The following is a 16,314-nucleotide window of genomic DNA, read 5'->3' as shown; positions in this document are numbered from 1 at the left end:
CCATCAAAGTAGAGTCCCATCCGACGCCCCTCTTCCGCGGACCTTGGTCTTTGCGCCTCCTCCTCATTCATATTTCACCCGCAGACGTTCTTTGCGGCACATGAATATTTCACAGAGAAGGAGCCGGGTCGCGGAGAGGCCTTTTCCCCTTAGTGCCGCTTCCACTCGTCTGTTTTTTTTATTTATTTTGGGGGATGAGGGGGGGAATCAATTATTTTTTTTCTGCCCAGATGGTCAGATCCTGTCAATGTAGAACTAAGCCACTTGAAGGTGTGCGAATCCATCCACCAACCGCTCGTCCAACTTTGTTCGACGGCAACATTTTACGAGTAGCGCCCAAAAAACCCGATTCGCCCCCCCACACCCCCCCCCCCCCCAAAGGATTTGTCAGCCTGGCTTTTTCCTTTCTTTCTGCAAGCAAACGCGCAGACGCACAGCCTCTTACACGTGCATTCACACGGGCGTATTTAGGTCACTAAGTTGATGTGATTACATTTTTTTCGCAGTCGCCCGAAGCGCCCGCTGACTTTGTTTTTGTTGTTTTTTTTTTCTTTTCGGATTAGCATCTGGCAAACAGCGGTAGCCCCCAATAGGGTCAGGGTCGGAGCTAACCCCGGCCCGCCGCTCGCGTCACCCGGGGTTTTTCCATTGTCTGGTCAAGCCCACGTCCGTCCATTCAAAGCCCGGGTTTCTGTCAAATGGTGGCTTCCGTTGTGCTCAGTTTTGCCGGCTTCCTCTTCATGTCTGCCCACTTCGGTCTTGCTCGTGCGGAGGGTAATCCTTCGGGATTTGGGCCCGCTCGACCGCGCTCTAATCCGCTTTTTGCCCAAACGGCGGCAGATGCCGCGACGTGGCAATTGATTTGGGGGTGGGGGGTTGTTTTGGTTGTCTCCCCCTGACCCAGATGGAAACGCCAGCGCACGTGGGCTCAATGATTTGACAGCTAATTCCAGTCGTCGTGGTCTCTTCCCTTTGTCCGTGAATGTAACCCCCTTTCGGGGAGGAAGGAGGCCGTCCCGGGCCATTTCCTGCCAAGAGGCGGGCCGGCTCTTGGGCCGGAGCCGCTAGCGGCCCAGCGTGCGCCGACGAACTCGGCGCGGCTTGGATGCCCGCTGGTCCCCAGCCGCGTTGGCCTTGTCTCTAACTTAGCGGTCGGCCCGGCGCGACGACGCGAGTGGGCGCCGGCTCGGCGGCCGGCTAGCGAAAGCTTCCGTTATTCTGAGACACCCGTGACGGTGGTGACGATGGAGGCATTCCTTCTCTTCTCTTCTCTTCCTCTATCGACCGGCCGGCGTGACGGCCACGCAGCGATCTTCGCCTTCCGGAGCGCCGTGCCTCACTCCTTGACCTTGGAGCTGGGAGAGAGCGTTCACATCCTGGAGAAGTGCCAAGGTAAGCGCCGCGCTCGGGACCCGCCGTCCTTTCCCGTGGCGCAAACGCGTCCCTTTTGCCGGCGTCCCGCAGGGTGGTTCCGAGGATTCTCCTGCAGGAGGACCAATGTCAAAGTGAGAAAGCCACGCCTTTCGTGCCCGCGGGCTGCCATTCATTGGCGCTCGTTCGCTCTCTTTCTCTGACGGCAGGGAATCTTCCCGTGTAGCTACATCCACGTCAAGAAGTCCACCGTCGCCACCAAGAGGTACCACACCGTCGCCAGACTACCGCGCAACATTCTGGGGCTCTCTTACACCCTTTTTTTTGGTTCAGCCAGGGCAATGGGACAGCGGTGGCCTTGGAGGACGCTACGGTGACCGAGGTGACGTCCACACTTCGCGAATGGTCGTCGCCGTGGAAAGAACTCTACGTGGTGAGCTTGTTCCCCCTCTCAAACGTCTTACCGGCCCCTCTTTCTGCCCATGCCGAGCGTCACGGGTCCTTTCTGCGGGTGAAATTCCGATTTTTTGCACGGGACCAGCCTTAATGCTTGCGACGACTCTTCCGTCATTGGGTTTATCGGGCCCGCCCGGTTCCGACGGACGTGGGGTAAATGTAGCGGAGCCGCAAAAGCACCTTCTTCCTCGTTAGTTAGTTTCTTGCTCTGGCTTTTGTATTTTTGCACGCTCCGCCTTTAAGTTCTGTCCCTCGAACGAAAGCGTCGGCCGCATCGGCCCTCTGTGGTTTGGCGCCCGGCTCCTCTGACGGCTTTGGTGTGGTTTCCCCGCAGAGAGATAAGGTGGATTTGTTCTGGAAAGTGGCTCACGTGATGTCGGAGCTGATGGAACTGAGGAGGCGTCTGTCGGCGTCGGCATCGGCGTCTCCATCGGCGTCGGCATCGGCGTCTCCATCGGCGTCTCCATCGGCGTCTCCGCTCACGGCGGAACAGAAAAGGGACGTCAAAAGACACGCCACGGCCAGGCTGGACTGGGGGAACGAGTGAGGAAGGCCGCCAATCCCCCCCCGTCCCAGAGGCGCGCATCTATCCACGCCGTCCGTTCTATTCCGCTCAGACTTTTGGGATTGGACCTGGTTCCCAGAAAAGACTTTGAGACGGTGGACGAGGACCAGATCAGCGTCGTCGACCTTTACAAGCTGGTGAGTTGCCGGAAGCCCAAAAGTAGACGTGTAGTTAGTATTGGTCCTTTTTTTTTGTTTTTCTTCTTTTCTTGCTTTCTTTCCTTTCTCTCCGTCTGTTAAATGACCAGAGGCCGACTCGAACCCTCTTTGCGATTACCCCTCGTGACGGCATGTGGCGCCGTTTTAAGGGTTAGGGCGTTTTTGGCTGACCGGTCTTTCTTTTCTCGGCAGCATCTCAGCGGCCGAAGCAACGTTCAAGGCAACTCGCAGGTTTGTCACACGGACGTCCTTCCGATCGGCAAAAGTGGGCCTCAGAAATGGAAATGGCCGCTCTGGCCTGACTTGCTTTGAGGCGGGCGGGCGGGCTTTAGGGGGTTCCTCCGAATACTTTGGAGAATGGCCAAAACGCTCCCCCTGCGCAACGCTCCAAAAACAAAATTTCCCAGCACAAGCTCTTAGGCAATTGTCAAGGCGTCGCTCTCAATGTGACCTCCAGATGGATGGTGTGTCGGGAAGGTGATCCATTAACCCTATGACATCACAAAAGGGACACAAAGCAAATGACTGCCAAATAGGAGCGTGCAAAGCTGCGGCTCATTTGAAAACAAATTGCCATAGAATCCTTCCACGAGGCTTGTTGTAAAAAGGGGGAGGGGCTGGCTGCAACGGTGCCGTCGAATTCCCAATGCCACTCGGACAGGAATGATTTGTCCGCAGACTCATTTCACGTCCGGACAGAGGCGCGACGGCAATGGCGAGGAACCGTGGAGGGTGCCGGCGGCGACGGCGGCGACGACGGCGGCGGCCCAGGGGCAGCACCTACTGCTCGGCCTCAAGAGTTTCACCAACAACAACATCGGTGAAGAGAGCCAACTATTCTTCTGGCTCTACGACCTGAGGGATGCCAAAAGCATCAGGTAGGTTTTGGCCTACCGGCCATCGGTCCCGAGAAAATAGCGCCGCGCCAAACACCGGCCGTACGTCCGCTGGTCTCTCCCGCAGCGAAAAGTTTCTGGTGAGACTGGACAAAAACGGAGGGCCCAAGAATTCCGCCCACGCCGACGGGCCGTGCGCTCTTTTCACGGTACACGCTCGGGTGAACCTGACTCAGTCGGGACGGCGGCGGGCGACCGTCGGGCGACCGTCGGGCGACCGTCCAGCCCCCTCCTGCTCAACACTGGCCTTTGTACACCACCGCAGGATTTGAGCAACAAAGACATGAAGAGAGATTTGTACATCGTCTCACAAGTCATCCGCACAGGTATAAAGGCGTCCCGGGACGGAGGGAAAGGGTCGTCGACGACGCTCTAAGCGGCTCTCGCCGCCGCCGCCGCAGGGCGGATGTTGCTCAACGACCACAAGAAAGGTCCGGCGCACGTTCGGTACCGACGCCCTCACGCCTGCGCCGTTCTGGCCATGAGCGAGGTCCTGCAGACCATCTCGGAAACCAGAGAAGAGAAAGACTTTGTCCTCAAATTCTACACGTGAGTCTCTCGGCGGGGGACGCGGGCGGCACGGCCGTCGACGTACCGCTTCCACTCCCCCCCCCCAGGTGTAACAATGAAAGCGAATGGTACCAAATCCACGAAAACATCATCCGCAAGTCCAGCGCCAAATACTCATCGGCCGGAAACAACTACGGTAGGGCCATCCGCTCTCCGCCGGTCTCCGCCGCTCTCCCCGAGTCCGTGACTCACGTGGCCGGCCCTCCGGCAGGTCTTCTGGTCTCCTTGCAGTTGTTGCGCGGCCACCCCGAGGAGCTCCGGCTTCACAACAAACGGATGCGGCGCGGCGGCGTGGCCGTGACGCGCAAGCTGGCCTTCCCCGACATCATCGTGCCGGGTGAGCCCCGGCCGACGGCGAGCGACGGGACGGCCCCCCCCGGGCGCCTCTCGGGTCTCACTCGTGGTTTCCAGGCGACGTGCGCAACGACCTGCACTTGACACTGGAGCGGGGGGAGTTTGAGAGGGGAGGAAAAAGCGTCCAGAAGAACATCGAAGTGACCGTCTCCGTGCTCTACGCCGACGGAGAACCCGTTAAGGTGCTGGGGCTCGCTCGGGTCGCTCGGGCTAGCCTTTTCCAGCTCCCCTAGCCACAAATCGGGGGTTGAGGATTTGGGGGCTTTGGCCAACCCTGGCGCTCGGCACCTCGTGGAGATTCCCCGGGCTGAAGGCAGCGGGAATTTTGTGACCTCGTCCCCAGGACTGCGTGAGCCCGGGTTCCGGCGAGCCCGACGCCGGCGAGCATCGCTCCCTGGTGCTCTACCACAACAACGGCCCCAGGTGGAGCGAGAGCGTCAAACTGGCCCTCCCCGTGGACCGATTCCGAGGCTCTCACCTCCGCTTCGACTTCCGCCATTGCTCCAGTGAGGACCTGACCGGCGCGTTTTCCCATTTAACCACCACCGCCGCCGCCGCCGCCTTCATCTTGTCCTCTCGCCTTTCCAGCCAAGGACAAGGGAGACAAGAAACTCTTTGCTTTCTCCTTCACTCCGCTGATGAGGGACGACGGGAGCACGCTGACCGATCAGAGCCACCAACTCTTTGTTTACAAGGTGAGGCGAGGGGTGGTCCCGAATCCGCCGGGAAGTCTGACTTCCTCCTCCGACGGGAAGTCTGACTTCCTCCTCCGACGCGTCTCAGTGCGAGGAGGACGGCGGCGGCGGCCTGCGCCACCCGAGCCTTTATCTGGGCCTGCCCTGCTGCAAAGAGCACCCCGAGCCGGGCCTCCCCGAGCCGGCCTTCCAGCGTAGTGTCAAGGAAAGCTTCTGGATCTCCACGCAGCTCTCGTCCACCAAGCTGACCCAGAACGGTAGGCCACCAGCCGTTGGGCGGGCGGCCGTTTGGGCGGTCGTCGGCTTCTCCCCGTCCGACCTTCCTCCTCCGTCTTCCAGCGGACCTGCTGGCTCTGCTCAAGTGGAAAGCTCATCCCGAGCGAGTGGGCGACATCCTGGCCCGCATACGCAACGTCAACGGAGAGGAAATCGTCAAGGTGAGCCAGAGCGTGCTTCCGGCCCCTCCACGGGGGGCTCCGGTGGCGGGCTGATGCCAAGGACAGTAACGTCTCTTTGAAATGGCCACGCGCCCCCTGGGACCGCCCGCAAAGTATGAATGGGACCGGATCCGAAAGGCGAGTGTGTCTTGCGCTCTTGTTTCTTCTTTCAGTTTCTCCAAGACATACTGGACACCTTGTTTTCCATTCTGGATGACAACACCGACAAATATGGTCCGCTGGTCTTTCAGTCTTTGGTAAGGCCAAGAGCAAATGCCCCCCCCCGGGCCGATAAGTCGTGGAGACGGAGGCTCCGGGCTCTATTCCAATGGCGCGGTGCCCGCCCGCTATTGCTTGCCTTTTCAGGTTTTTGTCATCAACTTGCTGAGGGACGGCAAATACGTGCATTTCCGGGCCGTCATGGACACGTACATTCAAAAACACTTTGCCGGGGCCTTGGCCTACAAGTGCGTATGCAGGTGGCGCATGCGCGCGAGCGCGCCAGAGCACCCGGACCCCTAACCCGACCCCTAACTGCCTTTTTCCCCAGGGAGCTGATCCGATGTCTGGCGTGGTCCTTGGAGCGTTGGGCGGACGGGCCGGTGGCGCCGGGCCGGCAGGATCACGTCCACCACGTCGTGAGAGTAGGTCGGGGGCGTGGCTCTCAAACCCGGCCGCCGACAGACGAACCCCCGAGCGGGATCCCAGAAGGAGTACAATGGATGACACGCCGTCGTCCTCTCTGGCCAGGCCCTGGACTATCTGTTCAAGTTCATCGTTCAGTCCCGGAGCCTTTACTCCCGCGCCACCTGCGGGACGGAGGAGGAACAGTTCCGAGCCGCCGTCCGGGAACTCTTTCGATCCCTCCGCTCGCTGCTGAGTCTGGAGCGTCCCGACTGCGAGGCCCTCCTTGTCACTCAGGTGGGCGCAGCAGGGTGGAAGAGGGAGCCGGGAGGGTTGAAGAAGGCCCTTCGACTCTTGCGTTTTGCAGGTGGCCGTGCTCAACTCCTTCCCCGCCGTCCTGGATGAGCTGCTGCACCTGTTTTCGGTGGTGGAACTGGCGGAATTGGCGCGCGCCACTTTGGCCGCTCTGCCGTCCACGCCTCACATTTCGTGGGACGTCGCCGAGCTGCGCGCCATCGCTCGCACGGTGGACGGCGACCTCTTTTCATTTCCGGGTGAACTTTGGTCCCGCCGAGCCCGCCGCCGGGTCCGATGACCGGCCCGGCCGGGCTCACCGCGTCGCCGTGTTTGCGCAGAGTCTCGGAGGATCCTGCTCCCCGTGGTTCTTCGGCGCGTTCATCTCCACCTGAGGCATCAGAGAGAGCTGCTGGCGTGCTCCGGAATTCTCACTTCTCTTTTCTCCGCGGTCAAGACCGGCTCCTCGGTAACCAGAGCTCGCCACCGCGCTTCTTCGCGGGAAAGGAGCCTTTCTTTCCAAAGAATGGTCCACCGGTCGCAGTCTTGCCGGGAAAGAGCCGTGCGTCGCGGATGGGAAAAACCAAAAAACAAAAGAAAGCCTTTCTTTCAAATGTGCTTTTCCCAGGACGCGGAGGAGGTGGAGATGATGGTGGAGTCGCTGCTGAACATCCTGCTGCAGACGCTGCTGTCAATCATGGGCAAGAGCCAATCAAAGGAGGCGGTAAGGGGCCACCGCTGCCTGCAGTGCGCCGCCGAGATCTCTGTTAGTAACTAAGCCTTCACATCTCCTTCCGCCTTTCCGTCAGCGGGCGGGGCCAAACGCCATGCCCTCGCACCCGTCCCAAGGTGTCCCAAAGTGTAATAAGGCTATGCTCTTTGGCCGCGTGTAAGCCGCGCATTATAGTGTTGACTTCACGTTGGAATCAAAAGTAGGCTTTTTTTCCCCATTTTGCGCCGTCCGTGGCATCTCACCCTCGGCCATGTTGGGATTTTCTCTCCCGCATTCATGCTTTGGCAGCCTTGGTTCTGCATTGGCCGTTGTCCATTCGCGTGGGGCAACAAAATGCTACTCTGTCACCTCAATTCCAGGCCGCGTCCGCTAGCCAGCATCGCGTAGAGTGGGTGACTTTTGGCCCCCGCGCTTCCCGCCTCCCCGGAGTGGGCTGACGGACTTTGCGCTGCCTTTGGCAGGGCGAGTTGGTGGCCTGCCTTCTGTCTCTCCTTCGTCACATGACCGACGCCCACTTCCGACACCTGGTGGAGAACTTTCCCGGCAAAGAAGTGCTCAAGGTGCGTCCCCAAATCAGATACCGCCTCACGGGAGACTTCGAGCGGCACGTCGTCATTGACTTAAAAAAAATGTAGCGCGAGGGTTTTTGAACGGACGACTCGGGCCGATGCGGGTTCGACACTAACCGCTCGCTATTCTGCTATCTGGCCCCAGCCCCACAGTCGATCGGCTTTTGAAATAGATTAAATTGGAGTAAATATAGTTGTTTGGCCTTTTTGCCCGTTTATCTTGTGTCTATTTTGAATGACCGTATGGGCCGCATTTTCTTGCTCTGTGGCGTTCCGTCGTTGTTACTTTGCAGTTCCGTGCATGTCGTCTTTTTCCGCCCATCCAAGCGGTACCCTCGTTTCAGTCATCATTTATTTGTCCGACAAATGCGGCTTATGTGCGAGAAAATACGACAAGTCTGCGCTGGGACCATCGCAGAAAGATTCGCGTAGTTTGTAAAATCACTGTCAAACTTTTTTTTTCTTTTTTTCCTTTTCTTCCTTTTCTTGTCCACCCATGCAGGAGTTCCTGATGAAGATCTGGTGCCTGTTCCGAAACCTGATGAAGCTGAGCATTTTTCCGCGCGACTGGAACGTGATGAGGCTCCTGACCAGCCAGTAAGAAGCCACGGCCGGCGGAGAAAGGGGAAGCGGCCCGAGATGGCGCCTCTCACCCCACCGACTCCTTGTGCGTTGTTTAGCGTGATCCTGACCACGGCGCAGCATCTGGCCCCCTTTCAGCTCAAGAACTTTGGAGGAGCCGACTTTGACTTTAAGGTAGTTGGCGCCCGCTCCGTTCCTCCAACCCGTAATGTTCCTTCTTTTCCGGAGCGGTCTGGCTTACCGCCGTCGGACACCTTCGGCAGCCCCGAAAGATGAGCTCGCTTTTGCACTTCACGTTGTCTTTGTCTCGAGCCTCTTCTGCTCAGATCTGGCATCCCTGTCCAGTGCCTTTTGAACCGTCTCTCTCCGCAGGTATGGAGCTCCTACTTCAGTCTGGCTGTGTTATACATCAACCAGCCCAGTTTACAACTGGAAAACATCAACCAATCAAAGAGGAAGAAGATATTTTCCAAGTAAGAATAGGCGTCTGCCAGCGCAGCTCAAAGTCATGCGCATGGAGTCGCCGGAATAAACGGAATGGAATAACCAGGCAAATATCTCGCCGCAGGTACGGAGACATGAGGGTGACCATGACGTCCGAGCTCTACGGCATGTGGAAGAACCTGAGTAAAAGAGGCAGCCGACGTCAGGCCTTGATTTGGCTTGGCGGCTTGGCGCTTTGACAAAGTCTTCCGTGTGCTTCAGGCCAAAACCAGATCCATTTCATTCCGGCCATGATCGGTCCCTTCCTGGGAGTTACGCTGGTTCCTCAGCCGGAGGTCCGCAATATCATGATACCCATCTTCCACGACATGATGGACTGCGAGCAACGCAAGAACGGAAACTTTAAACAGGTTGGCTCCGCCCGCCGACCCAGGAAATTTATCTCTTCCGTAGCAACGAGGCGATTGCGCGAGTCGGGCGGCTCCCCGGGCGGCTCCCCGGGCGGCTCCCCGGGCGGCTCCCCGGGCGGCTCCCCGGGCGGCTCCCCGGGCGGCTCCCCGGGCGGCTCCCCGGGCGGCTCCCCGGGCGGCTCCCCGGGCGGCCCGGCACGCTCCATTGCCACACGGCGGCAACGACGACGACGGCATCCCGGCATTTCCGAAGATCGAGACGTGCGGCCAAAGCTTTTGGGAACCGACGGCCATTTGGTGTTTCCCCCCCCCCCCCTGCTTCTCTAGGTGGAGGCCGAGCTGATCGACAAACTGGACGGCTTGGTTTCAGAAGGCAAAGGCGACGAGAACTACCGAGAACTCTTCGCGTTACTGTAAGGCAACAATTTGGTGTGATTCCAAACCCCGGTGGCGCGTGTGTCTCCAAACACGCGGCTTTCTTTCTGCCCCCTAACGCCGCCCCTGTGCATTTGCTTTTTCTGCTCCGGGCATTAGAACTCAACTCTTCGGGCCGTACCCCAGGTAGGTATCGCCGAGCACCCACCCGCGTGGGGCTATGTGGGGCCCCAGTTCAGGGGTGAGCAACTCCAGTCCCGGAGAGCCACTATTCGGTCTGTTTTCCACATCTCTGCTCCACCGACATCCCCGAATCAAATGATGGGGATTGCTATCAAGCCTCTGGATGGCTTGCTGATGAGTCCATCATTTAATTCGGGCGCGCTAGAGGAGGGAGATGTGGGAAAGAGAGCAGCCAGCAGAGGGGTGGGAGAACTATTCAACAGATGAGCGCAGTGGGTTAGGGTTAGGGTTTCATTCCAACCCATCAAGAGGACACCTTCTCACCAATCTGGTGTCCAACGGGTGCAATCTGTGGATTGCAGTCCGCTGCTTCTCGCTCCAGCACATCCCCCATTGGTTAAACTGTCCGTATTTGATCAGTGGGAACAAAAACCTGCCCCCACAGCGGCCCCGGAGGACCGGATTGGCCACCCCCCCTGGGCTAGCGGTTCTCAAGGACCGGAGTTGACCAGCCCTGCCCTAATTAGTTCACTGCATCCATTTGTTGTCTTCTCAAAGCCTCCTGGAGAAGATTGAGCAAGAAACGTGGCGAGAGACGGGCATCTCTTTCGTGACTTCCGTCACCCGACTGATGGAGCGTCTCCTGGACTACAGGTGAGACGGGCGTACCTACATCGCGGCCTTTGCCGACTGGCACGCTTTCGCTAGCGCGAGAGTGCAAAGTCCAAAGAAAAAGGCTGAGCCGCCACCACCGCCGCCCGCCGCCATCTCCTTTCTAGGGATTCCATGAAAGGAGACGAGACGGAGAACAGGAAGCTGGCCTGCGCTGTCAATCTCCTGGTAAGACGCGGCGAGAGCATAAGCATTTACGTGACACTGGATGACCACGAAACTGCCGTCAACGCCCAGAACTTCTACAAATCGGAGAGTAACAAAGAGGAAATGTACGTGCGCTACGTTCACAAGCTGTGCGACATGCATCTGCAGGCGGAAAACTACACCGGTAGGACTGCCGGGCTCCCAAAGACCTCCGGGCGGCCAATTGACGCCGCCCGCATCCACCCACAGAGGCGGCTTTCGCCCTCTTGTTGTACTGGGAGTTGCTGCGTTGGGACGAGCGAGCCATCAAAGGTCTCCTGAATTATCCCGCGCAGTCCGAGTGGCAGCGGAAAGAGGCGCTCTGCCGCAAGGTGCTCCACTATTTCGACAAGGGAAAGGTAAACGTCATCCTCTCTCGGGCCCGTTTGGCGACGGCGCCCAATCCCCGCCATTTTAGCCTTGAACTCACTACATGGCCGGGCCAACCGCTCGGTTCATTTTCACCTTCAACTACAAATGCTTATGTGTTAGGTTAGAGTTAGACAATTGTGTCATATGATAAAGAGTGTGTGTGTGTGTTTGCGTGTGTGTGTGTGTGTGTGTGTGTGTGTTGAGTGTTGGGAGTTTGGGATTCCTCTGTGCAGGGAACTGGCCTTCCACTACGAATCCTTGTACGACTACCAGAGTCTCAGTTGGATTCGGGTGGGTATGAAAAAGACGGGACTTGTTCGGCCCGCCGTTCCGACCCCAAAAAAAGTTGTTTTCTTCTGCCATTGCCTGCAGAAATTGGAGGCGGCATATTTTGATCACATCGTGGAACAACAACGTCTGGAACCGGAATTCTTCAGGGTGGGATTCTACGGCAGGAAATTCCCCTTCTTCCTCAGGGTCAGTTTAAGCCTTTTTCACATTCACATTTTTTGGTGCTTAGCCACGGCAAGACCAAGCCGCTCTGTGCGACTCGCACAGATGCTCACATTGGTTACACTCTTGCGCCCTTTTGCCCCGACCAGAACAAAGAGTTTGTTTGCCGCGGTCACGACTACGAGAGACTGGAGGCCTTTCAGCAACGGATGCTGGGCGAGTTCCCCCAAGCCATCGGCATGCAGCATCCAAACCAGCCAGACGAAGCCATCCTGCAGAGCGACGCTCAACGTATCCTGCCCTTTAAGTGCCATGCGCAAACTCAAGCACCCCTCAATCTCATGATACTTGCGTCATGATAGGAAAGGCACTGGAGTGAATCCAGCCAGGCGGGTGCTTTCTTTGACCAGCCAACGGCTCACAGACCTCCAGATTTACGCCGTCACGCCGGTTCCCGAAGCGCTCGCCGTCCTTCAGTCGGACCGAATCCCCGACCGGATCAAGAGCTTTTACCGCGTCAACAACGTTCGCCGGTTCCGTCACGACCGACCTTTCCACAAAGGACCCAAGGACCCAGACAACGAGTTCAAGGTTAGAATGTCAGCCGGCGTCGTCACGCACCAATAGGCAACGGAGCTCGGGCCCGACCTTCTTCACGGACGGCTGTCTCCTCAATCCAATCCATTCAATGGCTGCAAGAAGCGTGACCGTTTGAATCGTTGTCTTCCAGAGTCTTTGGATCGAGAGGACAACTTTGATTCTTACCCATCCTTTGCCCGGAATTTCACGCTGGTTTGAAGTGGACAAGAGAGAACTGGTGAGAGAGTTCCCCCAATGCCGTTGCACCCTTTCAAATGCATCCCGGTCCTCCTGGGGGATGTTGGAAGTCTACAGCTAGTCTAGTGGTGACCTAACCCTTCCAGGTGGAGGTGAGCCCGTTAGAAAACGCCATCAGTGTGTTGGAGAACAAGAACCAGGAGCTGCGCACTTTGATCAATCGCTATCAGCTCAAGCAGCCGCACAACAACGCCAACCTTCTCAGCATGACGCTCAACGGGGTCGTGGACGCCGCCGTCAATGGCGGCATTGCCAGATACCAGGAGGTCTCTGCCTATATTTGCTTTCAAGGACGCCCGTACACCCCACACCATGTAGAGTAGACGGTAATCTGCCGGTGCGCAATTTACCGCCCACCGGATTTCAGCTCGGAAGCGTGTCCGGCAAATTGCTCACGCAGACGCTAATGGACACGGCAGTGCGGCCCCTAAAAGGGAAGGGGGCCGAAAAACGGGAGCTGACTTCCAACGGGGCATCGCTTTTAGTAGGCCGCTCCTTTAAAAAAATCTCTGCTCAGAAGTAGTACTCGCCACCTAGAGGAGGGGTGGGCAAAACATTCCACAAAGGGCCGCAGTGGTTACAGGTTTTGGTTGAGAGAAAACCTTTCCACCAATCTGCTATGTTAGATATACAAAGCGTGCGGGGCAGGCAGTAAGGTGCTTCTTGTTTCAGCAGCGATCTAATTGGTTCAAGTGTCCTTGTTCGGATGAATTGGAACGAAAACCTGCACACACACACTGGCCCACAAGGACCCCGTATAGCCCACACCTTGACCTAGAGATTGATACGTCGCCTTGGATGATAACATTGTCATCCACCTAAGATAGCCCTGGTCTTCGCCGCTAACTTTAGCCAGTCAGACGCGGCACCTGTTGTGAGCAGGATTTAGGCCCGATTCCCCGGGGTAGGGCGACAGATGAACAAGAGTCAAGAGAAGTGCCCTGATTTCAATCTCTTCTGCTTACCTCCTTGTCTGTGGTCATCAGGCTTTCTTTGGGAGAGATTACACGGATGGCCACCCTCGGGATAGCGACAAGATTGCGCAGCTGAAACGTCTGATGCAGGAGCAGGTGAGAAGGAAAGCCCGTGCCACCGGCGCCGTGCCGTGTTGGCTCCTCCACAAAAGTCCCAAGTGTGGCGTGTGTGCTTGTCCGCATGGCTTTCAGCTTCACGTCTTAGCGGCCGGACTGGCCGTGCACGACAAGCTGGCGCATCCCGAAATGCGTCCGCTGCACAAGAAGCTGATGGATCACTTCCAGGTGATGAAGATCAGCCTCAGTCACGTAAGAACGCCCGACGCACAACAAAAAGATGTCATGTCCGCATCTCGGGGTGTCGAAGCCACCACGCGCGTGACATCGTCGCTTTTTTACGTTACGCTACCAACGAGGACACTATCTGGGGTTCCGAGAGGAAAGGCTTGCACTGTTTAGCCTTCAAATGTCTGGGGGACAACCCTAAGTCATGAACGATTTGAACTTGCCACTCCTGCCTGCCGCTAACTCTGCACTTTTTGCCACCTTGCGCCGCGGCAGGTCCTGTGCGCTTCTCACCTGGCAAACAGAGGGACATCCAGTCCCGACGGCTTCAAAGTGCACCGACGCGGGTGAGACTTGTCCGCCAAGTCGCTCTCCTCTCAATCGCACCATCGTGTTTGTGCGTCCCCCCGGTTCTAAACCTCACCTCAATGACGTCCCTTCTCCATTGCCTCCTTTGCCCCCTCTTCCTTTTCTGGGAGTTGCACAACGGCTAGTTCCGGCATCCTTCTTCTTTTCGCCGCCAACTCCTGACCCGCTCGCTTTTCCCTGTCGTCTTCTCTCTAGCGAAACGAGGAACGCGGGAAACCTGCTCATCCTGGCCGACGCTGAAGACGTGTACAGCCTTCAGGTCAGGAAAGGGAGACCGAGATCTTTGCCAAAAAGAGCTGTCTCCAAATGGGGTTAAACCAAAGAGAAAATAGCTGCAAAAGCTAGCTTTTTAAAAAATAAAAGTTAATTATTATTATTATTTTTTTTTTTTACTGCAGGCAACCCGCTCGTTTGCAGCACCCTCTCTCATCAGCTCAGCTCTGTCCTCACACAAAGGTCAAGACTCTGAAAATGGGGAACGGGGCTTTTAATTGTTGCAAGTTGGGGTTTTTATTGGATTGGACTGTCTTCCTCCTGTTCCTTTGTGGATCTGGTCCTTTTTCCGTGGCAGATGAAAGCAGAAACAACAGGGACATGATGCCCAAGTTGCCGCTGCCACCAGAGCGGACCAACACCTTCGTGTACCAAAACTTCATTGAGGGTGGACAGGTCAGGATAGAAAGGGGGGGGGTAGAGGTCAAGGAGGAGTATCTCTTATAGTGCCACTCGTTCCTCCTCCAGAGAGTGGTTCTCCATCAGCTGAGCAGTCCAGCGTGCAAACCCTGCAGTGAGCCCAACCTGTCATTCACCGACAAAGGTCGGTGGGTCGGCGTACGGCCGAACGCGTGCACGCATCCGTGCAAATGTTCCACAGCTGACTTTGCTCCCACAGTGGTCGCCAACACACCCAGCAGTTGGAGTTTGGACGGCGGCAGCCGAGAAGCCAGCCCCGGTCCGCAGGCTGGCGACGTCGCGGCGCCTCCCGTTCCTCCGCGAAACGCCCCGCTGCAAGGTATGATTAATGATTGAATTTCTTGTCATCATACAAGTGACACAAGCTTTAAAACTGCAGCGCAAAGTGCACAGATAAATAATCACAAAATAAGTTGTCTTGACTGCAAAGGGACCTTTGTGCTCATTTGGCTCATTTATGGGAGAAAGGCCCCGGGCATGTCCCAAAGGACCCCAAAACTTTGTCTCCTTTGTAGACCATCCACTTCATCTTAGTCCTAAAAGCCCCAAGCCTAGGTCTACCGTCTGCCTCCTTGTGAGCGTTGCTCCTCTTGAGTGGGATAGCACACTGGGAACCGACTGAAAGTAATTTGTTTCCACGCCAATTACTTTTCCTTCCCCTGGCCCCATTTGCTCCAAATGTGTCGTTTTTTGAAAGGAGTTGTACTTTGCTGAACAAGTTGGTCATTATTGTGTTTTCAGTCTTGCCCGCAGTGCACGCGTGCCTGGCCAATCGATTCGGCGAGCGTCCCGGAAGGCGCTAATTCCCCCTCCGTCGGCAGGGTTGTCTGGGCTCCAAAGTAACACAACGAATACCCCAAAGAGGACCGTAGCCGAACCGGGTGTCCAGAAACCATCTCGTCTCTCCGCCTTATCAGACCTGCCGTTTCCGAACCGCTGCGTCCCCCGGTCAGGGCGCTCGGGCGAAGGCCGGCATGCCGGCCCCGTCGGCACGCCGGCCCCGTGGGCACGCGCTGGCCTCTGGGCCGACCCCGCGCAGTTCCTGCCGTCGAGCTTTCTGTCAGAGAGCGACTAATCCTCGAGGAGAACGGCCCGCGTGGAGGATAGCAGTCCCCGACCTTGAACAGCAGTCACTGAGCGGAGAAAAGCCAGAGCTTAATGATTGCGCGGCATCACTCAGGAGTGACGCCTCCTGCTCACGAGTAAAAAAGGATGCTTGCGCCACCGTTGGCATTTAGCTTATAAATACTGACAAACTCCAGCAGTATTTGGTGTCCAATAGTAATCACTGATTTTCCCCCAATAAATCTTTTTATAGTGAGCGAGTGTTAGCAAGCAAAACATCTTTTTATTCTTTTTTTTTACAGTGAGTAATTAAGTATGTTATTGTCAATCCAATCTTTAAACTCTTTAACTTATCAACAAGTAACCAAAATGTTCGGAGCTTGTTTACGGTCTTCTACCATTTTTATGCAGGTCATCAAAATTGAGACTAATCGTTTTAATTATACTTGTTTGAGAGGGGCAATGTTGTGCTACTACTTGCACGTTAAATGTAAGATATAGCCCCTATAGCGTACAACTGTGATCTGTATAAAATCTCGTGAGAAATTAAAGAACCGCATAAAAGTCTTTTATTTTGAAGGTGGGCGCAATGACGTCACTTCCTTTCCGCCATTTTACTCGCAAACGGCGCGATGTTAGCGAGTTACAAATGTTGGTCGGAAGTATTTGGACTGTGTTCGTCCGTAAAAGAA

General features: G+C 56.5%; 1 protein-coding gene across 2 annotated transcripts; it reads left to right on the top strand.

Moving 5' to 3' along the window:
- The first annotated feature begins 1,708 nt into the window (after positions 1-1,708).
- On the top strand, positions 1,709-15,878 carry dock3 (dedicator of cytokinesis 3). 2 transcript variants are annotated; one of them, XM_077726354.1, is made up of 49 exons: positions 1,709-1,804; positions 2,162-2,370; positions 2,445-2,529; positions 2,743-2,781; positions 3,229-3,428; positions 3,514-3,595; positions 3,712-3,772; positions 3,848-3,995; positions 4,064-4,152; positions 4,228-4,353; positions 4,428-4,552; positions 4,714-4,876; positions 4,959-5,065; positions 5,154-5,322; positions 5,405-5,502; positions 5,676-5,759; positions 5,869-5,969; positions 6,053-6,146; positions 6,253-6,423; positions 6,494-6,680; positions 6,762-6,889; positions 7,049-7,144; positions 7,615-7,713; positions 8,225-8,319; positions 8,403-8,478; positions 8,677-8,777; positions 8,873-8,931; positions 9,010-9,158; positions 9,486-9,571; positions 9,693-9,719; positions 10,275-10,370; positions 10,496-10,556; positions 10,626-10,719; positions 10,785-10,933; positions 11,151-11,237; positions 11,319-11,423; positions 11,549-11,690; positions 11,824-11,990; positions 12,130-12,216; positions 12,323-12,502; positions 13,223-13,306; positions 13,403-13,519; positions 13,772-13,842; positions 14,060-14,123; positions 14,263-14,320; positions 14,436-14,533; positions 14,606-14,681; positions 14,757-14,876; positions 15,299-15,878. In XM_077726354.1, exons 2-49 carry the CDS (start codon positions 2,201-2,203, stop codon positions 15,358-15,360), a joined length of 5,133 nt encoding a protein of 1,710 aa, XP_077582480.1. In that variant the 5' UTR covers positions 1,709-1,804; positions 2,162-2,200; the 3' UTR covers positions 15,361-15,878. The 2 variants fall into 2 exon arrangements, with proteins under 2 accessions (XP_077582480.1, XP_077582479.1); XM_077726353.1 differs by having other exon boundaries at positions 7,049-7,186.
- The last annotated feature ends 436 nt before the right edge of the window (positions 15,879-16,314 follow it).

The sequence above is a fragment of the Stigmatopora nigra genome, chromosome 10 (genome assembly GCF_051989575.1).
Source record: "Stigmatopora nigra isolate UIUO_SnigA chromosome 10, RoL_Snig_1.1, whole genome shotgun sequence".
In the NCBI taxonomy this organism is placed as follows: Eukaryota; Metazoa; Chordata; class Actinopteri; order Syngnathiformes; family Syngnathidae; genus Stigmatopora; species Stigmatopora nigra.
The sequence above is the reverse complement of the archived record's forward strand: the minus strand, read 5'-3'. Positions and strand labels throughout refer to the sequence as shown.